The sequence below is a fragment of the Amblyomma mixtum genome, chromosome 3 (assembly GCF_055824585.1).
Source record: "Amblyomma mixtum isolate Tamu chromosome 3, ASM5582458v1, whole genome shotgun sequence".
Taxonomy (NCBI): Eukaryota; Metazoa; Arthropoda; class Arachnida; order Ixodida; family Ixodidae; genus Amblyomma; species Amblyomma mixtum.
In genome coordinates, this window is record NC_143014.1 from 350,058,359 (window position 1) to 350,083,532 (window position 25,174).

At 46.6% G+C, this 25,174-nt stretch overlaps 2 protein-coding genes across 2 annotated transcripts; both read left to right on the forward strand.

Moving 5' to 3' along the window:
• Positions 1-8,255: 8,255 nt before the first annotated feature.
• On the forward strand, positions 8,256-11,937 carry LOC149356332 (uncharacterized). Its single transcript, XM_089576311.1, has 4 exons — positions 8,256-9,579; positions 10,165-10,425; positions 10,526-10,786; positions 11,128-11,937. Exons 1-4 carry the CDS (start codon positions 8,256-8,258, stop codon positions 11,922-11,924), a joined length of 2,643 nt encoding a protein of 880 aa, XP_089432437.1. The 3' UTR covers positions 11,925-11,937.
• A 6,899-nt stretch (positions 11,938-18,836) lies between these two features.
• Positions 18,837-24,858, forward strand: LOC149356333 (uncharacterized). Its single transcript, XM_089576312.1, has 2 exons — positions 18,837-20,516; positions 24,832-24,858. Exons 1-2 carry the CDS (start codon positions 19,668-19,670, stop codon positions 24,856-24,858), a joined length of 876 nt encoding a protein of 291 aa, XP_089432438.1. The 5' UTR covers positions 18,837-19,667.
• The last annotated feature ends 316 nt before the right edge of the window (positions 24,859-25,174 follow it).

The following is a 25,174-nucleotide window of genomic DNA, read 5'->3' on the forward strand; positions in this document are numbered from 1 at the left end:
AAAAAGGAAAACGAAGCAGCAGCTGAAGGTATGGCAGACGGACCCAGCACATTTTTCTGCCCGGATACTTCCGATTAACACTTCAGACACTTCTGATTGCTGTTCTTCAAAGTCTGATGTATCTCACAAAGTAATTTTCTCATGCGTTCAGTGTAATGGTTTACGTGGATTTAACATCCCAAAGCAGCTCAGGCTATGAGGGATGCTGTAGTGAAAGGCTATGATATCACACAGTACACCCATTCAGTATAATAGGTATAACGGTGTGCTTCTGTCCACTATTCAGTTGTAGCAGCGGGCAAATTCAAGTCAGTACAATTGCATAGTGCAGATCACGCTGTGGCATAGCTTGGAACACTGCCATTTCATTTTCGCTAGGTAGTCTGCCCAATTTCATCCTTGAAGCACTCATTTTGATTACGATCTACAAAAACCTTTGGCTCAAGACTGCTTGCAAACTGCAAAGAATGGCATGCATTCCGTGCCCCTATTTTGAGTGCGGCAGCAATGAACTGTTTGTTACGTAACGTGCACAACAAACACCAAGTTTTCCCATTGTACCTCTACCACACGTCGCTGAGTTGCAGCATGCAAACTGCAAAGTTACTCCTGGCTATTTCCGTGCAAAACATGAGGCACATGTAATTTCCTGCTATGTGCCAAAGCCTGCTTTGTGAACATGGAGACCTATTTCCATATGGCGAGCCACTGTTCTTGAATCAAACTTGAGTGCACATGCATGGTGACGGCTGACTGGGCCGTTGAACTTGATTTAGGGTTGAACGCGCGTGGGTTTAAACTCTATGCATGCGAACTTTTGTGAGGAAGGCCAAGCTGCAGGCTGGGAGCTCTATTTGCCAGCAAGTGGATCATTCGGCTTTCTGGTTGCTCCTCCCTCGTGCACTGTGGTGGAGCATGTCTTTGCCTCAGCACGCTCAATGGCCTCGTGTTCCAGCTGTACCAGTGTAAGCCTCAAGGAAATGAGACGTGCTACTGATTGTGCCATGGCTGTGAGACAGAATCTAAAAATTTCAAAATTGAGTATCTTGTTCTTCTATCTGCAGGTAAAGAAGACCTACCATAACATGTCTTATGTATTACCATGTAGTACAAATGAGTGCTCAGCAGTAAGATGCGTGGGTGAGGTTGCTCAATCACAGGCAATACAAATGCTGGTGATAGCTAGCTTAACCTGCTAACCGACTTTTCAAATGACATTTGCACTAAAATGGTCATTTTTTTTTATTTAAGGAAATGAAAATATTGTTTATCGGAAGCACACAAAACACCATAGAAAATTTCCAGTCAGATAAAAGTGGCAGTGTGGGTTTCCAGAACCCACAGTGTCGTCCACTGTCTGAGCACAGGCTGTGTTGGACGAGCCCTGCTAGCTGTAAATTGGACAGAGCGCCAAAGAAGCACAAGACGAGCTATACACGTCATACGCCAAAGTAACTGTTGGCTTGTGACTAGCCTGGCTGGTCAGTGTCGGTTAGGGCGTTAAATTACAAGCAGGCTGAGGTGACAAGTTATGAGGCTCTCCACTAAATGCAAAGCAGAGGCATCTAGCCAATGCATGTGTCTGCTGTCATGCACAACCTGGTGTGAAATCACTGATCTGTACTGTCAGTGGGAGTGTAGTGATGTAAGAATGAGCGAACACCACTTTGCAGGTCGTCATAAGTCATGAATGTAGCATGTAACTTGCATAAGCATTGTGGGGAACAGTGCGTAGCAAGCAGAATGACGGGCAAGCATCAAACATGACTTGCGCTATGGGCCTACGGCAATGTCCACCACCATACCTTTAATGAGAATTGGCTAGGCTAGGTACAGGGTTGGTCAAGTTCCCGGGCCACAGGGTCTGCTTTTCATCGGTATATCCTGGCACTTATGATTCAGTAAAGCCAGCAAGGTTCTCAGAGGTTAAAGCAATACTTCTTCTATCTTTTGTAGATATTTTAAGCCTCGGAAATGCCGTAGCCGCCTGACCGTTTCGCTCAAAAGAGAACCCTGTGGCCTGAAAACTTTTGACCGACCCTGTACATCGGGTGCATCTTTAGAAAGTTCGAAAAAAAAGGCTGGTTAGGTGTAACGCATCACTGATTAACAATCAGCAGAGAGATGAATGTTATGTTTTATTTCTCAAAGAAAGTGATCTGCCTGGAAAATCTTTGTCAACAAATACTGGATATATGTCCGGCAGTTACGGAGACATAACACGCTGTTTCTGATCCCTTTCTTAACTGTGTAAATCAAATTTCTATGCATACTATTACTATCTGAAAACTACAAACATGTCATCAGGAGAGCCTGGATTGCATTAAAACTAACCTTACAGGCAACTGCTTAAAAAAAGAAACTGGACCATTTTCAAAGAAGTAATTATGTACCCACCGAGCTTATTCAAGTGCAGATCTTCAATTCTGTCATGCCGCGCCTGCAGCTCAGCATTTTGTTTTTGTAATGCTTTTATCTTCTTTCGAAGAGTCTCATTTTTCTGTTGCTCATCGAGGAGCATTTTTTTTGGTACCACGTCATCATCACCCCCCTCAGAACTTGTTTCTTCAGTTGGGAGAAGATCAGCCATTTTTTTTCTCTGTGCATTTTTTCTCTTCCGAGCAGCATCTTTTTTTGAAGGTGCCTAGAGTAAAAAAAAATATATCACAGGATAAAGAGAATATTAAGAAATAGAAGAAGTGTCGCTGCACAAAACTATCAGCCTGAGAATGTAGATTCAGGAACAGATGCATTTTTTGAGCAGAATACCGGGTTGCAATCAAATACATGCGAGTGCCACTCGGGTACAGGCATGAGCCTGTACTATGTTATGCACTATCTGATGGCACGTGCCTGTTGTCGAGATATCCGCAGTGAGCCCTCCCCAGTGGTATGCTGGCCTGCCCATATGCACAGAAGCAATCGTGTTGAAATTATGCAGCTGTGCAAAGAAAAAAACGCCACGCAAGTAGCACCAGAGGCCTACCGCCAGTAGAGCCATTCCCTGAGCTTGTTTATCAATGCAAAAAAAGCTGTCTGAGAAAAAACATTACCGCTAATAGGCTCTAGTCGAGTGCACCTTTTTGTGGCAATGCAGGGGAAGCTACCAGCGCAAGACGCCAGCTTCTGCGTTTGTTCTCATGCGCTCACAAGCCAAAGATACAGGTCAGTTAGCTGGCAGTTCGCGCTTGTAGCTTCCACTATATACAGAAAGCTGTCCCCAGTTATAGCATCTTTTAGAGGCGGGTGCTTATTTAAAGAAACTGGATGACGGGAAGAGCGGCGAAAACAGTCCGCGATCATTCAGGTCGAGTACCAAAAACACACAGCAATAGCGATGCTACTGGAGTGCATCTTTATCGTCATCTTTGTTATGCATGCTCGTCTTCATCTTTACAATATACACACATAACATCCTTGCGGTGCATGCTGAAAAAGTGCAGCAGTTTAACTGAACCTGTAAGGCCGCATACCAGCTCAAGCGTACGGTTGGCGATGCCGATATAAGGGCAAATGCTGCTGCCGCCTCTCGTGGCGTACCATCCCTCCTGAGTCGCATGATACTTCCACAGACATGCACCGCCGTGGGAGGCGGCATAGTGAACATATTGCAGAGTAATAAAGCCTGCCGTGGTTTCAACAGAAAAGTAACCATGGACCAAGGTGGCAGACTGCCTGGCTGAGAGTGTAGCATCACTGTTTCAGCACGCACAAAGACGACGAAGCGGCGAGCACGCACTGGAGAGAACACTTGGGCCTCGGCCTCGGCCGGACGCTGCCGCCGCTGCTCTGCCACTATCTCCTCTCTGGCTGCTCTCTGGCAGCCACACTCTGGCAGCCTCCCCTCTGGCAGCCGGCAAGAGTTACTGCTCATGAATTATTTTATCATTCAATCTCTACCACAAGCCGCTTCCACAGCACAGTTCTATGCATCAATTCTGCACACTGTCTAAAGCAACGCACAGCTTCTACATGATGAAGGTTATTCCCACGTGATCACGCTGCAGAGCGAAAGCTTGTCCATGCTGAGCTCTGTCTCCAGTGAAACTCGCCCCCCATCCCATTCAACCAAAGGCGACGGATTGTTAGCTCAGTGCATAAGAGAATATACAGCACGAAATTTTCTGCCACACTGGCTGATCACGCATTACTCGTGCTGGGCCAGCAGAACTTGTGCTCACAATTGTGCCGCACAAGTGGCTTACGACAGAGATAAATGATAAAATGAGTCACGCATGCTAGCTTCCTTACTCAGGCAACCTGCCACCATGGAAGCAACACAGTTTTTCTGTCAAAAAAGTCACGTCCAATGGAACTGTATGTGCAAACAGGCCAGCCTATTAGAGAGAGGGCGCACATCCCAACAATGCACATTCGCCATCAGATGGTGCTGACGAGCAGTTGTGCCACCATTCCTGTAATCTCTCCACCTGTGCTCATGTCTATTCATCAGTTTCCAAATGACATACATAATGGAGTCATGCGAAGGGCAATGATAATGCAAAAAACAGTAGCAGTTGTCAAGATGATGATCACACAGAAGATAGAAAGATGGTGAACTGATGACTGCAATAATGCACTGTAGGCAGTAGATTTGGGAATGCCCATTATAGATGGCTTGCACATGGCGCCACGGGCACCATGACGGAAAACCACACATAGCTTCGGCAGTGTACAACAAAGCAGGTGGCCATAAGCAGATTACAAAAACATGCATTCCATCGCTGCATTCCTGTTCTGCCAACATGGCAGCTGCTGTGACAACAGTGCAAGCCATCTATATGTCTTCTTGTGACTCTTTCACAAATCATTTCATACAAAGGACATGCATCAACACTACTGGACCTACGTACACTCTTCTTTGGGTCAACTGCTCCAAGTACATCTTCTTCGAAAATGAAATCTGGCACAGGAATCCTGCGCTTTGCTATCCTCTGGATCAGGTCCACCTTTGTAACTGTGTCACGGTGCAAAAGAGAAACAATGTGGACGATAGCAAACAGAAATGTGGATAAGTGCATGTATGATGCGCAGCCTTTGTCAAAAACATACAGCCAAAGTGCAAGTACATCATGCAGTGTGTCTCCTTTTGCATCACCTGCATTCTAAATCGGACAGGTACTCTTATCCTCACATCTCCGAAGCTTTGGACATTAGCGCTAGAGTGTCCTGCTATTTGGAATAGAAGCAAACCCCTCGGGTTGCATACCTTTGACAAAAGCTGTATGCTAGAAAAGCACTTCTTGGAAAGTTTTACAAACGCTTTGCAAAACTCGTAAGTTAACTTCTCTTCAAAGCAAAATCATGTATCACAGCGGCGCGTCCTGCCCGCCGGTAATACAGTGCAGCGGTCGAAAGTCCTGAAGGCAGAATAACGCTACACATCCATCCTGTACACTTCTGATATGAGCTGAATAAGGCAATGTGGGGAGGCGCGAGACTGAAAAGCAGCAGCTCTGCAGGTGCATGCAGCAACCACGCTCAGGCAAGATACAGTAAATTTACAGTACTGCACTCAGCTTTTATTGCGCTGCCATGATGGAGGGGCTTTTACACACATGGAAGCTGACTTCGCGAGTTGTGCAAAAGACTGTTTGCACTCACTGCTAAGCACAATTTCGAGTCGAGGCAGAGATGGCTGTACAGCGTACCGTTCGCTTTGGTAGGTATGCAACTGAAGTGGCGTTAAAAATCTTCCAAAGCAAGCACTAGTTTCGGAGCACTAACACGCCTCTTCTATTTGACAACACTGCTTCGCTTAGGGAGATTTTCTCCTTGTCACCTAGCTGTTTCAGATGGACAGTACATGCACACCGGTAAGCGGCAGTGCTTTTGACTGCAGTCCCGCATGGAGTCGGTTCGATCTAGAGGGCAGCGGCCGCTGCTTGCCGCTATATACGCAGCTGAGTCATTGTGAAGGCATTGCACAAACTTTCCGAAGTGAAGGACTCACCGCCAAGCTCCACGATGTCCGCTTCATAAAAACCTTCATCGTTTGTCTCCTTGTCAGCGCTGCTGCACCAATACACACTTTTCGCCTTCGCGAGGTCGTCGACTGATGACGGGGAGTAGCTTTTTATTAAAGAAATGTGCACAATTGCCTTAAAACCATCTTTATATTTTACGTAAGCGAACGCGGGTGATGAAGAAGTCATTGTTGGTTTGACTTTGCTTGTAGTACACGTCGCAACAAGGGCAATACCTGACACATGGAGGAAGAAAAAACTCAGGAGAGGCGGCTTGACTTGTCCGGCGCAGCGGCTAAAACGCACCTCGCTTGGATTGCGCTAGCAGACAGCATAGGTATGCCCATGGTATGCCACACGCAGTGTGGATGGTGTGCGCTGGTTTTCACGGTAGTACCTTCGTGAGATTGAATGCGTCACAGTGTTCTTTCGAAGCACAGTGCGCGAACAACATAGACGGAAGGAGCAGACGAAACGTAAGCAAAACTGGAGAAAAAAAAAAACTACGCGAATGCCAGGTACTCGCAACCTCACACTACTCTCCTGTTGAAAGCGAAAAAATTCACCACATGTTGTCTATAAATTTCCATATTCCAATAAAGTTGGCCAACATGTTGGCATTGGCGTGGGTTTCTGCCCATGAAATATGGTAGAGATCTGCAAAGCGTATATAAACAGACAAGAACTAAAAAACACAAGGATTATTTTGCGGGCTGTAATAATGCTGTTGTGCCTGTTCTTATTCCATATTCTTGTGGAAGCCCCAATGTGTTATCTCTGAAATGCTTTTTTCTTTATTTGCGCGTTGATATTGCTGCGTTCGAAGCTAACAGCGCGAAAGATGGAGGAGATGATCGCGCGACTGTATTGTAAACCCGGGATGGACATGGTTCGGTGTGTGCCCCGTTACATATTCCATACACAAGCTTCATCCATGCTGCATTCACACCGAGACTGGCTGCCGCAGTGCTTGGGAAACGCGAGATATACGGCGCGTAAAGCAACTCTTGATACCTACAGGTGGCGGCGCGAAAGATTTACATGTAAGCTAGGACGCCTTCCCCGGATGAAACATTACCCCGGGTCCCCCAACATCGCGCAGGAACATAATTATTCTGAACCACTATTTATCTATTAACCCAACAATAATTGAGGACTGGGGGGCGGCGCTGTCCAGCTCAACGTTTTTGGATCTAAAAACGTTGGTCCAGCTCACATTCGAACGACCAGCTATCGCTGGTGAACCGCGCAAGAGAGGCGGCAAAAGCCATATTGGTCTCCTGGATTGAGAGACGCCCAACAATTTTATGCATTAAAGGACTACAGACACCAAATCTCATTTCGCGTGTTCTGTCAAACGATGCATTAGACATTAGAATACATGGATTAACTGGTGGTATATGCCTACAACCGCTAAATAATTTAAAACTGCATTTTTCTCTCATGTTGTTTCGGTTTCATCGACTGAACGACGACTGTGGCGTCAAACTGATGTTTTGGTCATGTTGGTTGGTTTATGGGGTTTAGCGTCTCGAAGCGACTAAGGCTATGAGAGACGACATAGTGGAGGGCTCCGCAAATTTCGACCACCTGGGGTTCCTTAACGTGCACTGACATCGCACAGTACACGGGCCTCTAGAATTTCTCATGTGATCCACTATAAAAACTAATATAATCGCTGATATGTAGTTTTGCTTCACTGCTACATTTAATGCAGCCTCCGCTCCGTGTATACGAAAGTCTAACGCATCGTTTGAAAGAAGAAAACACCCGTTCTCATCCCTCCCGTTTCTCATCCCTCTGCTACAAATCTCACGAAGTCCATCTCCTGCGTGCGTTGTGCATTTCCCGTTTCTTTTTTGTATTTTTGCTCTCTGTTGACTTTTCTCTTTCCCGGCATTCTTTTATTTCTATTAATTAATTAGTTTATTCATTTCCCCAAGAAAAAAAAATCACCACAAAAACTCTCTATGCACCCCTCTTCTCGGTCGATCCCCATCTTCCTCCATGCCGATCCCCTGTTCGGGTATGCGCCATTCTACGAGGTGAAGAACAACGACTCTCCTCCCCAACGGGCATTGGCATATGCGTGGCGTTCTTTCGTCTTCTGCTGTGGAAGTGTTGGATTATCGGCGTACGCATATGTTTCCAGTTGACATTCCGAAAACTTATAGTTGAAACGAAGCGCGTACGTCCGCCCCATTTGCCGCAAGCTCCACTACTAGCGAGGGAGTACGCGCGCCAGTTCGTAACCGCAGCCTCTGCTCGGGAGACATAGCTTCGCCCATCATGAGCCAGGGAGTGCAGGAGGCAGCGCCAAAGCGTCGTAAGCTGTACTTAATCGATGCAGCGCAGCCATTTGCTGTTCCGCGCACTACGTTGTGGGCCAATAAGCAGCGGACCGTCGCGCCGGCCAGCGCGGGAGTAGCGTCCCCTAATCTTGTCCCCACACCGCAAGATGAACCTTGCGATGAACAACTGCCGGACAGTGCGCCTGGCGTGTCTTGCGAGGCCGGCACGTCAACGCAGCCAACAGTGGGCGATGTGGCCAGCAACGAGCCCGCAGTGCCTCAGCTCGGAACCTCTGGGCTGGCAGAGCTGTCAGCAGACACTGAAAGTGACTTTAGCTGCAGCACTGAAGACAGTGAGCAGGAAGAAGGCGACGAAGACGTCCAAGATGGCACTGTACCGCAATTTGATGACTGCGAGCTGTTGGCACAGTGTGTCAGGGACTTTGGGCACAAAACGTTGCCAAACTCAACAACAACGTTAGCAGAGGCGATTGTTTTGATAATGTCCTTTGTGGTGGCACATGGACTGACTTGGTCAGCGGTGAATGACATGCTCAAGTTGATTGATGCACTCTTTGGTTACCAGCGGTCAGGCTTGCCTCACAGTAAATACCTGTTCCGAAAGCTCTGGGCACCAAAGTGTGCAACAATGGTCAACACACATTATTTTTGTGAAGTGTGTACATCCCTCCTTGATCTTAATGATGGCAAACTTACTTGCAACATCTGCAAGTCATCTTCTTCCATCCGCGATGCCAGGAAGAAGGGCAGCTTTTTCGTTATCTTGGACTTGAAAAAACAGCTTTGCCACGTCATGGCACGAGTGAAGGATGTGCTCTTCACCAGTCTTTCGAAGCTGAGAGATGAAATCAATGCAGGAGGCAGACTCGTGACAGACATCGGCAACGCAGCAATGTGTCTAAGACTCCGTCAAGAGGAATGTCTGAGATGGAGTGACCTCACGCTGACAGTGAACACTGACGGAAGTCCGCTGTACAAGTCAACAAATGCGTCAATCTGGCCAATCCAACTCTGCATCAATGAACTTCCTCAGCCTAACCGCAATGATAACTGTTTTCTTGCTGGCCTGTGGTTTGGGCGAAAACACCCAGACATGCTTCTTTTCGTGGGAAAATTTGTGCAAGCCCTCACAAGTGTTGGGGACATTCTGTGGCGGCATGGCTCCTTGTCATTGTCATCAAAAGCATACCTGGCATGTATATGCGTTGATGCCCCTGCTAGGGCGTCTGTTGGGAACCACGTCCAATTTAATGGACGTTTTGGCTGCCCCTGGTGTCTCAGCTGTGGACAGTTTGAAAATGGTAAGAAAGTCATACTAATATTCACTGAAGGCATTGTTTGCCAACATTCAGTAATTGTTATTACATTGATGTTCAAAGAAATAACAAGGGATGTGTTAAAATGCATGCATGTTAAACCTGGACAGTAAATGTATAATTAATATCTTTTGCTGTTGTTTAGTTCTTTTCTGAATCCATTTAATATACTCCACAAGATATCGGATGTCCATGTAATGTTTATGTTATGCTCATTAATTCATACAATCTTCACTTTTATGACAGTGGATGTCCACTTAACACAGCACTATGATAAAGCTGCTTGTTATGGGTCAGCAGTGCTGCAGATTATTATAATTATGATCAAATCAGTAAAGTACATCCAAACTTGTTATTGAAAAAGCAAGACTCGTGTGTCATCTCTTTGTCGAATTCCAACATGAATAAGTTAGCGGTTTAACCGAGAGAAGCATTTATGGTGCGCGTTTAGCATTGCAAAAGTCTATATTTTCAGGTTTGAGGGCACCATCTGTCTTAAAATATGTTGTGAATTTAGTTTTCTATGATAGGCTTTCTGAAATATAATCCTGACTCAACTTTGTTTTTTAGGGCGGCGGCTCTACGTTGAGACAGATCCCCCTGCCACAGAGAGGACAGCAGGGGGCGCACGTAGAGACATGAACCTTGCCATACAGCTGGAGACGTCAGTGAATGGTTTCAAAGGGCCATCACCTTTTACAGCTCTTGCATACCTGGACGTCGTGTGGTGCTATACTGTGGAGTATATGCACTGTGTACTCCTCGGTGTTGCAAGGCAGTTTACCGACTACTGGTTTGAATCATCCAACTGCCGGGAGCGGTACTACATAGGTGAGCACTAGCAGCCTTTCTACATGTTATGTGTATTTCACATACCTATGCCTTGAGCTATCTCCTAAGTGCAGTTGTGCACTTTCAACTTTGTTTGCAGGGCGGCCAGCTACCATAAACGCTGTCAACAAGCGCCTCCTCAGCATTAGGCCACCACATCACATCACACGCTTGCCTCGCACACTTCTGGAAAGACATTTCTGGAAGGCACATGAATGGCGAAATTGGTTGCTGTTTTACTGCATACCTTGCTGCCATGATGTGCTACCATCCAAGTATGTGACACATTTTGCTCTGCTCTGCGAGGCCATTTTCATCCTTCTGCGTGAGCAACTTTCGACTCCTTCCATCAACTATGCAGGTAAGCCTAAACTCTCCTGCCTGAAATGTTTAAATTGTAATTTTTTTGTCATTCCTATTTTCTACAGAGCGCTTTATGTGACTTGAGCCAAGGCTAAAAAAAAAAACAGTTGTATGATGCAGGTGCCTGAGGGCGATAAATATTTGTCATCATACTATCTAACTGTCTTTAAATTCTACCTAATTACGTAATCAGCCAAGATTAATTATGAAATTTTTTATATTGATATCTAGCGTATAAACAACAGCTTCAACTGAATGTGTTTGTATTCGCGTAAATCAAATGCTATTTATGTGAGACCGCACCTACATGTAAAACTGGATGCTGCTACTTCGTTTCAGATCACCTCCTGCGGCGTTTCGTCAGCCGGGCTGCAGGACTGTATGGCGAACACTGCATGAGTTTTAACGTTCACCAACTGACACACTTGGCGCAGGCTGCCCGTAACTTCGGTCCATTGTGGGCCCACTCAGCTTTTGTTTTTGAGAGTGGGAACGGCCATATTGTAAAGCTAGTAACAGCTGCAAATGGTGTGCCTGACCAGATCATAGAGCGGGTGATTATGGCGCAAGAATTGCAGCTGTTGCTTTCTCTGCCCGAAATCCCTGCGCAGTGCAAAATTCTGAGTGAAGAATTTATTTCTTACAAGAAGGTAGACAAGGCCCATTATGTAGGGGGTGCATACATGTTTGGCACACCCAAAGAGGTGCCTGCCATTCTTGCTCCTGAAAGAGCATGTTTGGAATCCCTTCTAGGTAGCGTACCTGAGATGCAAGAGCATTTCAGGTTTTCATATCGGGGTACCATTTTCCACAGTAAGCAGTACAAACGAAGCTGCAGAGGGGACAGTACCTGTTTTGAATCAAACAATGGTGACTGTTTCTTTATAAAGCGCATATTTGAGATCACTGATGAAAGGTCGGCATGCAATGGCGATGTTATTCTGCTTTGTGGCAAAATTGTTCCTGCAGAATCGGAAGTTGTGTTGCCGCCTCACATTACAGAGTGTTTTTTTTCTCAACAGTATCCTCTTGTTGCCTTGAATATTCTTGAGTTGTCTAAGCCTTGCATACTTTTGTCTTTCAGTGGTGAGGAAAACTTCCTCTGCAAAATTCCAAATCTTATTGAACGAGACTAGTCTGCTGCTGGGACCTGCCCATAAATGCAATAACAAAATGTGAAGAAAAAAATTTGACAATGAAAACTTTGCGAAAAAGGTCTGCTTCTCTGTATAGCAGCGTGCAGTAAACCATAAAGTAGAGAAGCCCTTCACTACTCCAAATGCTTTATCCTGGTTGCTATTACCTTAAATATGCAGTGAAGCTAGTGGTGACTTAGTGTGGTGACTTGTCTCTTACTATAATGGTCTTCATGCTGCGAATCACCAATACAAGGCTCTGCCCAGTCAGCTGACAGCTCCTGAATACCATTCAGTGTTGCAGAAGCTGTTGAACAGCTTCTTCCACAGTAGGTCATAAAATATAGTAAATGAAACAGCACAAGAACCAGCACACTACCACTCTAATTCATTGAACCAAAACAAAAAAAGGCTGCCTCACATTGCAGAGTGTTTTTTTTTTCTCAACAGTATCCGCTTGTTGCCTTGAATATTCTTGAGTTGTCTAAGCCTTGCATACTTTTGTCTTTCAGTGGTGAGGAAAACTTCCTCTGCAAAATTCCAAATCTTATTGAGCGAGACTAGTCTGCTGCTGTTGTGGACTACTTTCAAAAACTGCATGAAAATACAAGAACGAATAGACAAGAAAAGACAAACACACAGCCCAGTGTAAGCTGCACTGTCTTTGGTTTGTCTTTTTATGCAGTTTTTGAAAAAGAGGTATTTGCACCAACTATCCCACTAGGAAACATTGCTAAAAAAAGTGACGTTTGCTTGACTGCTCTAAAAAAAATTTGAATTTCACCCTCCTTGCAAAGCATACATAATACAGTCATGTCGTGTTAATATCAACAGATTTAGTTACGAACAATTTTTCTGGGGATCAAACTTCTTATATGTATTTTTGCTTTCTTGATCTATGTGGAAGCTTGCTGTTTAGATGGTGGACATGGAGTAAATGCACAAGGCCTATTGGGGCCTACTTATTCTTATTCTGTGTTGATTGATGGTTAGGACAAAAGCTTGACCTCACCCATCTGTTTTGAATGCTGGACACCTTGAAAGGCAGCGTGAAATTCTAAATGCCTTAGGGACGGCCTTTTTTTGTTTTGGTTCAATGAATTAGAGTGGTAGTGTGCTGGTTCTTGTGCTGTTTCATTTACTATATTTTATGACCTACTGTGGAAGAAGCTGTTCAACAGCTTCTGCAACACTGAATGGTATTCAGGAGCTGTCAGCTGACTGGGCAGAGCCTTGTATTGCTGATTCGCAGCATGAAGACCATTGTAGTAAGAGACAAGTCACCACACTAAGTCACCACTAGCTTCACTGCATATTTAAGGTAATAGCAACCAGGATAAAGCATTTGGAGTAGTGAAGGGCTTCTCTACTTTATGGTTTACTGCACGCTGCTATACAGAGAAGCAGACCTTTTTCGCAAAGTTTTCATTGTCAAATTTTTTTCTTCACATTTTGTTATTGCATTTATGGGCAGGTCTTCTTGGGAACTGACACTCTTGTATAAATGAGACATGACTGTACTCGTGAAGTGCGTTTTTCGGACTAAAAGTTTCAATTATGTTCCTAAATTGGCTTAGTTTTTTGGTTCATTGGGGTTTTAACGTCCCAAAGCAACTCAGGCTAGGAGGGATGCCGTAGTGGAGGGCTCCGGAAATTTCGACTACCTGGGCTTCTTTAATGTGCACTGACATCGCACAGTACACGGGCCTCTAGAATTTCGCCTCCATCGAAATTCGGCCACCGCGGCCGGGACCGAACCCACGTCTTTCGGGCCAGCAGCTGAGCGCCGTAACCACTGAGCCAATTTAAGTGTTTTGCACCACATGCTGTCTAGAGTGCATCATGCTATGTGTTAGCAACTAAATTCTATAAAAATATTGTCACGTGCTACGCATGGGCCCTGAGGAACAAAGAAGGTGTGCGCACGCTGGAAGAAAAAGAGGAACTCCAGTATCCTGCCGCTGGCGCACCAGGCTCTGGTCGACCTGTCTTGTAAATAGTATTTGTAAATAGAACCTGTAACAGTGTGGTGGAGGTGCTGGGTCGATCACCACGGACCCCTCTCGCAACCGCTGCAGCCGAAGAATCGCCGGATTGCCACCGTTGCCCGTGCAAATGCCCAAGGAAGCCGAAGCATGTCCAACCGGTGTAGCAACGGCCGCTTGAAGGTCTTGAAGCTGTGCAAAGTCGTTAATCCCAGTATGTCCGACGAAGATCGCATTGGCCATCTCCTTAAGGGCATCGTAGAGGACGTCTACAGCTGTCTTATCAGTAAAGAAAATTTAGACTCGCCCACGGATATCATCAAGCACTGCCGCACCTTTGAAGCTCTAAAGCTGCGTCGAATTACTCCCAAGTTCGGTCGCCTGCCTAACGTCATCACCGTCGCCAGCGTGGATTTCCACGAGCCTGTGAATGCTGCGACTCTCCCTGACGTCATTCGTAAAATTGTGCCTGATGAACTCTCCCGGCATCAAGATCTTGGGCGCCGCAGTGAAGTCCCGTGTGAGAGCTGTTCTCTGCAGGCGGCTCCCGCCTACCGCTCCTCCCCTTGAAGTTTGTCCAGTCCGGCCCCTACCAGTGCTACTCGCATTGATTACAGCGGCGCTCCCCGGATCACCCGCCCCAGCCCCAGTGCGCCAGCTCGTCCGCAACGCCACCTGCGGCAGCCGGAGTACGATGGCCGCTTCGACACTGGCTACGAGGAGTGTTATCCCGAGTGCCCCTGCGACTCACCACTTTGTTACCGCTGTGATCTGATCGGTCACATCTCTAAATTCTGCCGTCGCCGGGGCCAGTTTTCCCGCTCCCAGCGCCAATGGTCGTACCCTCGCCCGGGTTTCAATGCGCCTGTTCATGACCGTGTCTTCACATCGTCTCAGCGCCCATCCAGTTACGCGCCACCACGGAACGACTCCCCTGCCTCTGACCGAAGTCTGACTCCACCTCCGCACCGCTCTCGCTGCTCGCCTTCTCCCCAACGTCGTTACCCACCGTCACTGGGAAACTAGCATGTGCGGTCGATGGAGGTGCGGTCGCCGGATCATCGATAGTGCCAATTCCTCTGCCCATTGTTATGTTACAGAACCGCCTTGAAGTTTTAGTGGACGGTGTTTGCGTCATGGCCTTAGTGGACACTGGTACCACAGTGTCGGTGATGAGTTCTACTTTCAAGAACCGTCTGGGTCGTAAAATAATGTGCGCTTGGGATTGTGCTGTTATATTCCGGGGTGTAGGGGGAGAATCATTGGTTCTGATTGGTGTTTCTTTTGTGAATGTAGTGATCGCTGGCCACATGTTCCGAACTGAATTCACGGTGCTCCCTCGTTCTACGCGTGACATCATCTTCGGTATTGACATTTTGCACCAGTGCGGCGCTACTCTCAACTTCCGCAGTGGTGGCATATCATTAAGTCCTGGCCTTCGGTCAGCTCTCATAGAAGACTCGCCAGTGGTTGAAGTGTTTTCTGTCTCTGAAGATACCGTCGTTCCAGCAATGTCTGCCATATTCGTTCCCATTGTGTCCTCAAGCACGATTTCTGATGCCTTCGATGCTGTGGTGGAACCTTGTTCTCTTAACTGCGCAAAGAAAAGTGTGCTAGTACCCCGCAGCATCGTCCATGTGACCAAGGGCCATGCCACTCTTTGGACTGTCAATCATTCCAACGAACCTGCAGTATTGCCATGTGGTTTAAAACTTGCTGGCTTTGAAGAACGTTTTTCTGTACCAGTTGCCGCGATCACTGACAACGTGTCTTGTCCAACTAGACGCCGCGATCTGAGCGACTCTCAATTCCTAGCCATGGTCAACAAATCCCTACCCACTAGCAACCGCCAGGTACTAGTAGCCGTTCTTATGAAGCATGCGGACGTGTTTGACTCGGTCGCGACCAACCACCGCCGATTCCAGCTTCCCGTACCCATCACATGATCAATACTAGATCTGCACAACCGATTCGACAGAAGCCATACCGCGTCTCGCCTTCTGAACGTCAGATAATCGATGAACAAGTCCGTGACATGTTGCACCGCGGCATCATTCAGGAATCTTCAAGCCCGTGGGCTGCTCCAGTGATCCTCGTCAAAAAGAAAGATGGCACTTGGTGATATTGTGTCGACTACCGCCGGCTTAACACTGTCGCAAAGAAGGATGTTTATCCGCTACCACGCGTTGTTGATGCCATTGACTGCCTCCACTCAGCCTCCTACTTTTCCTCGGTGGATCTACGGTCTGGATACTGGCAGATCCCGATGCACCCACAAGACAAAGAGAAGACGGCATTCGTGACACCTGACGGGTTGTATGAATTTAATGTTATGCCATTCGGCCTTTGCAACGCTCCTGCCACTTTTGAACGATTTATGGATACGCTTTTACGTGGCCTGAAGTGGCAAGTTTGCATGTGTTATCTGGACGATGTTGTTATTTTTGGAAGGACCTTCGCCGAACATAACAGCCGCTTAGCCATTGTCCTAGACTGCATAGAGAGAGCGGGCCTCGTGCTGAACTCCAAGAAGTGTCGCTTCGGTGAACGCCAAATTACTGTGCTTGGTCATCTCGTTGACAAGGATGGCGTCAGGCCCGACCCGCAGAAGGTTGAAGCTGTAAGCAGTGTCAAATAAGCAGTGTCTAAAAGCCCAAATCAGTGAAAGAGCTCAGGAGTTTCCTAGGACTTTGCTCATATTTTCGGCGTTTCGTTCCCAAGTTTTCTGATTTAGCCTACCCGCTTACAAGTCTCCTGCAGAAAGACGCTCCTTTCCACTGGACTCCCGAATGCGACTCCGCATTTCAGCAGCTCAAGTTTCTCCTCACCTCGCGGCCAATATTGTGTCATTTCTGCCCCACAGCACCCACTGAACTCCACACTGACGCCAGCGGCATCGGCGTGGGTGCTGTGCTTATCCATTATCCAACGCCATGAGGGCAATCAACACATCGCTTATGCAAGTCGCACCCTCAGCAAGTCGGAACGTAATTACACTGTAACAGAGCAAGAGTGTCTCGCAGTTGTTTTTGGCGTACAATGGTTTCGTTCGTATCTTTATGGACGTGCTTTTACAGTCATCACAGACCATCATTCTCTGTGCTGGCTTGTGAATCTACGCGACCCCTGCGGTCGGTTGGCCCGCTGGGCTTTACGCCTCCAAGAGTTTAACTTCAAAGTGTCTTACAAAAGTGGCCGCCAACACGCCGACGCAGATTGCCTCTCGCGGCTGCCGCTCACGGTTACTACTTCCGATGATGAAAACTTCGACGACTATCTCGCTGCCGTTTCCCAAGAGTTTCCAGATCATGGCACTTTCCAGACAGAACAACGCAAGGATCAGCACTTGGCGCCAATTTTTGCCGAAGCCCGTGACCCGACATCCGCAAGCCCTTTCTGTATTCGCGACGGTTTACTCTATAGAACGAATTACTCGCCTGGAGGTGAGCGCTTTCTCCTCGTCGTTCCGGCTACTCTGTACTCCTCTGTTCTGCACGCAATGCATGATGACGTCACGGCTGGGCACTTGGGGTTTGCCAGGACCCTTAACCGCATCAAAGAACGTTTTTACTGGCCAAAAATGCGTCACATGGTTCAGCGCTACGTGGCCACCTGCGTGCAGTGTCAGCGGTTCAAGCTTCCCACAACTTCTTCGCCTGGACGCCTGCATCCTGTGCCACCTCCAAGCACACCGTATGAACAAGTTGGTCTCGATCTGCTCGGCCCGTTTCCCCGCTCGTCCAACGGTAACCGCTGGGTCATCGTGTGCGTTGATCACCTCACCCGTTACTGTGAAACCGCCGTCCTACCTTGCGCCACCGTTGCTGAAGTCTCACTCTTTCTTCTTCATGCTGTCATCCTCCGGCATGGACCTCCTCGAGTTGTTATCAGTGACCGCGGTCGCCAGTTTACGGCAGATGTTGTGGAAGAGCTTCTGCATCTTTGTTCATGCCATTTTCGCCACTCGACACCGTACCACCCCCAGACGAATGGACTGGTTGAACGTACCAATCGGACACTTATGAACATGCTTGCCATGTATGTCGATTCCCGCCATAAGAACTGGGATGACATGCTTCCCTTCATTACATACGCCTATAACACGTCGAGGCATGAAATAACTGGCTAAAGCCCATTCTTCCTTCTTGATGCCCGTCCGCCTCGAAGCCCCCTCGACAGCATGTTACCTTTCTCTCTCGACACCGAGCCTTCTATTGCCAACACTCTATGTCGCGCTGAAGAAGCCCGTCTGATTGCCCGGATACGCACCTTGGCATCGCAGGATCGCTCTAAGCAGCGTTATGACCACCGGTGCAAGGATGTCTGCTACCTGCCCGGTGACGTTGTATGGTTGTGGACGCCTCTACGCAAGCATGGTTTATCACAAAAGCTGCTGTCCCACTGCATAGGCCCATTCATTGTTGTTGCTCGCCTCAATGACCTCAACTATGTCATCTCTCCCCGATCAACGCAAGGACGCCGCTCAAGGAAAACCCAAGTCGTGCATGTCGCACGGCTAAAGCCCTGCCACTCTCGGGACCCAGATTGATTGACTGGCCCAGAGGGTTTCGTCTGCGAACGGGGAAATGTCACGTGCTACGCATGGGCCCTGAGGAACAAAGAAGGTGTGCGCACGCTGGAAGAAAAAGAGGAACTCCAGTATCCTGCCGCTGGCGCACCAGGCTCTGGTCGACCTGTCTTGTAAATAGCATTTGTAAATAGAACCTGTAACAATATGATAGGCAATAGAAGGTGTTGCAATGGTCTGTTAGCAAAAAAGTATTTTTGTTGACTTCATGCTCTGCCCCATCATAAAGCCTCGTCAGCATTGAAAAAGGACTTATTAATGCTGCTGATGGTATACAAAAGTGTATCTTGCGCAATGTCAACATTTGTGTTGTAAATTTAGAAAATTGTCTATTTTAGCAGTATGAGAATTATACATGAGAATTATACAGAGGTGTGACATATCCGGAAGATACCATAATGGCTGTGGCTTTCTTGAAAGCTCCTTTGACAAAAGACTGCTCTGTTGAACCATTTCTCTGCGACTTTGCAGAACAGTGCACTTCATTCCTAAAGAACTTATGAACACATATCATCAAGAGACAGTTTTTAGGTCAGCTAATTGGTGTTTTGGTGGTTTGTTGTCGCAGATGGCACCTCGAACTTTGGTTAAATCTGGAGTGCAGTTTACATGCATCAGAATTTGACGTACTTCCAACTTCTTAGTGTGTTATCATTATGTTAGCCTGAGCAGTAAATGCTTTCGGAAGATGGCCTTTTGGCTTATTTGCTCTTTGACTTCTCATGTGACAGTTGTTTTTTTGCTTGTTTTCATTTTTAAAGGCCAACCTGTTAAGGTAAACTTGCATTTGTTAATATATTATATGTTTGTTTCCATGAGAGAGCTGCAGCAAAAAGTCAGGAGTTGTTAGGGGAATGTGAGGCGATTGCTGCATACTTATTTTAATGTTCAGTCCAAAGCAAGGTAGGCTGAGTGTAGTGTTTGTAATCGGTATCTAGCCGAATGTTACTACTCTGTTGGCCACTATGAAAGAATAAAACATGGCGGCTTAAGTAACAGGCTCGCTTTATCGGTCCCTCGCCCAATCTCATCAATCGGACCCCATCACAGTCTCCGGGAACACTAAGATGGTGTCAGAAGTGCTCTTTTATCTCATGTGAGTACCACTACATCAAGAGTCAGTCCGTCCAATCACCCATCAGCAACAAGCGGCTACTGGCAATCGTAGCCATGGCACATGTGCTCCCTGCCTTCCCGAGTTTTGACCTTCACGCTACCGACGACAACAATATTGGTCACGAATGGACAAAGTGGATAGTAAGGTTCGAAAACTTTCTTTTAGCTTGCGATATCTCGGCAGATGCACGCAAGAAGGCGCTCCTCCTGCACTACGTCGGTGAAGAAGTCTACGACATATATCGCTCGCTCTCCGACAGTGCTGCGCAAGTTGCAACGGCTACAAGCACGACCCAAACCACGCAGAGTAGTACATCGACGCCAGAATACGATGCCGCTCGAGCGAAACTGAATGCATATTTTGCGCTGCGAGTGAACTCAACATTTGCTATCTACAAATTTCGTCAAGCTCAGCAAAACGTTGGTGAGTCACTGGACGCCTTCTACGCGCGCCTCCGGCAGCTTTCTCGCCACTGTAACTTCGAAAACGTCGACTCTGAAGTCGAGAACCAAATCATTCTCGCCACAACGTCTTCTCGCCTCCGAAAGTATGCCATGCTTCATTCCCTCACGTTACCGGACTTACTTAAGCAAGGAAGAATGCTCGAGGATGTCGAACGGGATGTGTCCGAAATCGAAAAGCACGTCGATAACAATGCGGCGGTGTTCGCAGTGCACAAGGAAGGACAACACCATGGCCAACACCAAAGAAATGAACGACAGATGCCACGGCAGGCCTACACACCGCAACGACCTCGTGTCTCGTCAGCAGATTGTCGCAACTGTGGCGGCAAGTGGCCTCACCTAGGTGGTCGATCCAGTTGTGCTGCATGGGGCAAGACTTGCAAGGCATGTAACAAGGTTGGTCATTTTGCACGGTTCTGTCGCTCAACCAGGAGAACAGTACTTGCAGTGGGATATGACAATGACTCAAACACACAGTTAGCCTGCAGTAAGAAGAGTTCAAGTACTAGAGAGCCTACAGCCACCTGTGACACCAGTCCAAGCAGTGACGAGTACGTTTTTGTTGCTATGACTTCCCCTCAAGCAAGTTCATCTCCAAAGGCTGTTGTCACTGTCAACAATGTGCCAGTCACTTTCGTAATCAACACAGGTGCTACAGTGTCAATTGTTGGTGAAAATGACTTCAAGAGCTGTCGCCTAAATATGAATCTCCAAGAAACATCCATCAGAGTGTTCCCATACAAATCAACGTCTCCACTTCAACTTTTGGGCAAAGTCTCTGTTACAATGCGATACAAAGATAAGTGCATTGAAGACGACATTTTTGTCATTCCAGGAAACTGTGCACCATTCCTAAGCTTCACAGCAGCAACCAACCTGAGGCTTGTCCAGATCACGTACCAAGTTTCTGACAATCCAGGTGACAAGTCAATCGCGGAAGCATTCCCCAAATTGTTTAGTGGAGTTGGAAAACTCAAAAATCAGCACATCCACCTTTTTGTGAACGACACAGTCCCACCTGTTGCACAACCACACAGGCGTATTCCGTTTGCCTTACGTGATGCCACAGAAAAAGAACTTAAACGCCTCCTGTCAGAAGACATCATAGAGCCAGCCATCGGACCTACACCGTGGGTGTCCCCTGTGGTTATTGTGCCGAAACCACATCAGCCTGACGAAATTCGAATCTGCATTGACATGCGTGTTGTGAACAGTGCCATTCAGCGGGAACGACATTTGTGTGCAACAGTGGATGACATCATTGTTGCCTTGAATGGAGCAACAGTATTCTCTAACCTTGACCTGAAGAATGGATATCATCAGTTGGAACTTGACACTTCCTCAAGGCAGCTCACAACTTTCTCAACGCATGTTGGCTTGTTTCGCTACAAACGTCTCAGCTTTGGCATCAGCAGTGCGGCTGAAATCTTTCAAAACACCATCCGCCAAGTGCTCAATGGCATCCCCAATGTCCTGAATGTTAGTGACGACGTCCTTGTTTTTGGACAAACAAAACCAGAGCATGACGCCTCTTTGAAAGCAGTTCTGCAGCGACTCCGAGAAGCTGGACTGACACTCAACGAGAAAAAGTGTCACTTTCATCAACGAGAACTGAACTTCTTTGGACTTATTTTCTCAGCTGACGGCATTCCTCCTGATCCCAAGAAGATAGCAGCCTTCCTACAAATCAAAACACCAGAGTCACCGCAAGAAGTGAAGAGCTTGCTAGGCATGATCAGCTATTCAGGCAGATTCCTGAGAAATCTAGCCGATCTCACACAGCCATTACGTGAACTGACATTGAAGAATGTTGCATGGGAGTGGACAGAACAACAGCAGAATGCTTTTGAGAGCTTAAAACAAGCCATGTCAGATGCATCCACCCTTGCTTACTTTGACCCATCCAAGCCGACAGAACTGGTCGTAGATGCAAGTCCACATGGACTGGGTGCTATCCTCACACAACGTGTCGGTGAACACATTGCAGTGATAGCCTATGCAAGTAGAGTGCTCACACCTGTTGAAAGCCGCTACTCCCAAATAGAACGTGAAATGCTCGCAGCTGTATGGGTAATGGAACACTTTCGCCTTTATCTTTGTGAAATTCACTTTCTTTTGCTGACTGATCACAAGCCATTAGTGAGCATACTGGGAAACCCAAGATCATCACCATCTGCCCGCATTGAGCGCCTTGCTCTATGCATTCAACAGTACAAGTTTGATGTACAGCACACCGCGGGAAGTAGCAACCCTTCCGATTACCTTTCCAGGCATCTGCTTCCTGAGATAAAAATACATGCCCGCATCGACAAAGTACCCAACGAGTATGTTAACTTCATCCAGTGCCACAGCATCCCAAATGCCTTCTCAGTTCAAGAAGTGGCTGAAGCAACTAAAGCAGACCGGCAGTTACAGTTACTTGTCAGTGCTATCCAGCACCCGACACCTAGCAGCTGGGTCTCAGTTGAACTGAAGCCATTTGCATCCATAAAGAATGAACTAACAACAACACCTGAGGGCATCGTCCTTCGAGGAACGCGCCTAGTTCTTCCCACTAGCCTGCAGAAGCAAGCAGTGCTGCTCACCCACAAGGGTCAAGGGATCGTCAAAACAAAACAGATGCTGAGAGAAAAAGTTTGGTTTCCAGGCTTGGATAAACTAGTGCACACTTTGATTAAAAACTGCCTACCATGTCAAGCAGTCGTTCCCCAAGCAAAGCAAGAACCACTTGCCATCACTGAACCACCCAATGGTCCCTGGGAGGAAGTTTCGGTTGACTTTTGTGGTCCGTTCCCAGATGGAAAGTACACAATGGTGGTAATAGATGACTTCACGCGATACCCTGTAGTACAAGTCACACATTCCACAAGTGCAAACAATGTTCTTCCCTTGCTGCGACGAGTGTTTTGCCAGTTTGGAATCCCTGCACAGGTAAAAACTGACAATGAACCACCATTCCAAGGCAGAGAGTTTGCTGCACTCTCGAAAGAGTTAGGACTTCAACATCATCGGATCACACCTTTGTGGCCTCAAGCTAACGGTGAAGCTGAACGGTTCACGAGAACATTGAAAAAGCATGTTCACACAAGTCAGCTTGAGAACACAGATTGGAAAGCAGAGCTTGACACTTTCCTGATGTCATATAGATCTTCCAAACACCTTACAACAGGAAGATCACCATATGAACTGCTGTTTGGCAGACCAATGAGGAATCTTCTGCCTTGCTACACTGAAGCTCCTTCGCACAGTGAAGACTTAACAAGGTTGAAAACAACCGTGCTCGAGAAAAAGGCATACAACAAACATCATGCTGACGCACGAAGACATATTCAACCACATCGCTTTTGTATCAGCCAACGAGTCTTGTGCAAGCAAGAGAGACGCGACAAGTTCACTCCATACTATGATCCAGACCCTTATACCATTGTAAGCATTCATGGATCACAAATCAAGGCATCGAGAGGAAACAGGGTAATAACGCGCAACTCAAGTTTTTTCAAAGATGTCTCCGGCCTCAAACAAGCATCAGCCACAACACCGCTCCACTGCGATGACATCATATATCCACCACCTGTAGTGAACCAGCCTGCACCTCCTATATTGCACCCTCCTACACCACCTGCATTGCACCAGAGTTCTCCAACACGGCGCTATCCACAGAGAAACAGAAGACCTCCACGTCATCTCTCTGACTTTGAGACCTGACTTTGCGACTGTTTGCCAGTGAGAGACCTCTCTACAGTGAACTGTGACAGTGTGTGTGCACATCCATTTAACTTTCCCCGAGGAGGGTAGTGTAGTGTTTGTAATCGGTATCTAGCCAAATGTTACTACTTTGTTGGCCACTATGAAAGAATAAAACATGGCGGCTTAAGTAACAGGCTCACTTTATCGGTCCCTCGCCCAATCTCATCAATCGAACCCCATCACAGTCTCCGGGAACACTAAGCTGAGGTGTATAGTTATGGCTTTGTGCAAGAACGAATGTAAAAGGAGTTCAGTTTTTAAATTATTTTGTGTTTGTCTATTTGTAGAGCAAGAGGTCATTTGGCATTACTTTGGAGTTCTGGGGCATATTAGTGCATGTTTTTTACTTACCTTTTTTGTGTCACGCCTTTGATATGCTTGCAATATTGGATGAGCTTTCTCGGCTGGAGAACTTTGCCGTTGGTGGTGATTTCCTTTGACCATGCCATGGGAAACTTTTATTCTGTTGCTGTGCTTTGAGTGCTTTCACAGTGTAAAATAATATTGTATGTTAATCTTCTGTAATTTCCAGTCTCACCTGATGCTATGCACTATCCCTCACTTCAGCACTCTGTATATACCTCATTTCTAATCTTCAATAAAGATAAGGAAATAATTTTGTCAATTAAAAAGGTTCTTCATTCAAAAGGTTGTGGTTATAATGCTACATTTTATTGCTGTCTGGATCTGCATTTGGGACAGCAATTTACCGAAAAAATATTATATTACACATTTGGTCCTAAAAATTGCATCGATAGCATGACAGATATACATGTCACTGCCAGAAACTAAAGTTTGAAGCTCAAGCTGTCGAATTACCATGGACTCTTGTACGCGTGCTTTCAAGCTCTCAAATATCTACTGGTATTGTTAAGTGGTACACTCAAATAACTTTTTGTGACTTTACTGCATCTCATTGTTTCTAAGTGGTCACCATCCTTGAATTATGCACAATGTATAGGCATACCGTACTTGCAATTTCATGAATCTCTGTGATTTTGTGCAGTTATGTCTTCCAGATGTGCAGCTTTAACTGTTGCACATTAGTTAATTTGATACTGGTGGCCATTGTAGCCAGGATGCAAGTTAGTGTAGCTGCTCTCCCTCTGTATATACCGCATTCTCCAAGCTTTTTTTTTGTTAGATCGAAATGTTATTGTAAAGTTGGCATGGGCACAGGTGTTTGACAATAAAACATGCAGTATCATGTGAATGTACATTGTGCATATTACAGCTGTGTGAGCCATGTTATGCTGCAGAACACTGTTTATTTCATAGTTCGTTGTTTTAGAGCTTGGCAGCTTCTTTTTGAGTAAGTTTCGTGCATATATATACAGTCCTGGAGAAAA

Coding starts and splice junctions, on each gene's coding strand:
- LOC149356332 (XM_089576311.1), top strand. CDS start 8,256: ATGAGCCAGGGAGTGCAGGAGGCAGCGCCAAAGCGTCGTAAGCTGTAC. Junction 10,426..10,525: donor CCGGGAGCGGTACTACATAG/GTGAGCACTAGC, acceptor CTTTGTTTGCAG/GGCGGCCAGCTACCATAAAC. Junction 10,787..11,127: donor TCCTTCCATCAACTATGCAG/GTAAGCCTAAAC, acceptor ACTTCGTTTCAG/ATCACCTCCTGCGGCGTTTC.
- LOC149356333 (XM_089576312.1), top strand. CDS start 19,668: ATGGCACATGTGCTCCCTGCCTTCCCGAGTTTTGACCTTCACGCTACC. Junction 20,517..24,831: donor GTCGCTCAACCAGGAGAACA/GTACTTGCAGTG, acceptor GATTTTGTGCAG/TTATGTCTTCCAGATGTGCA.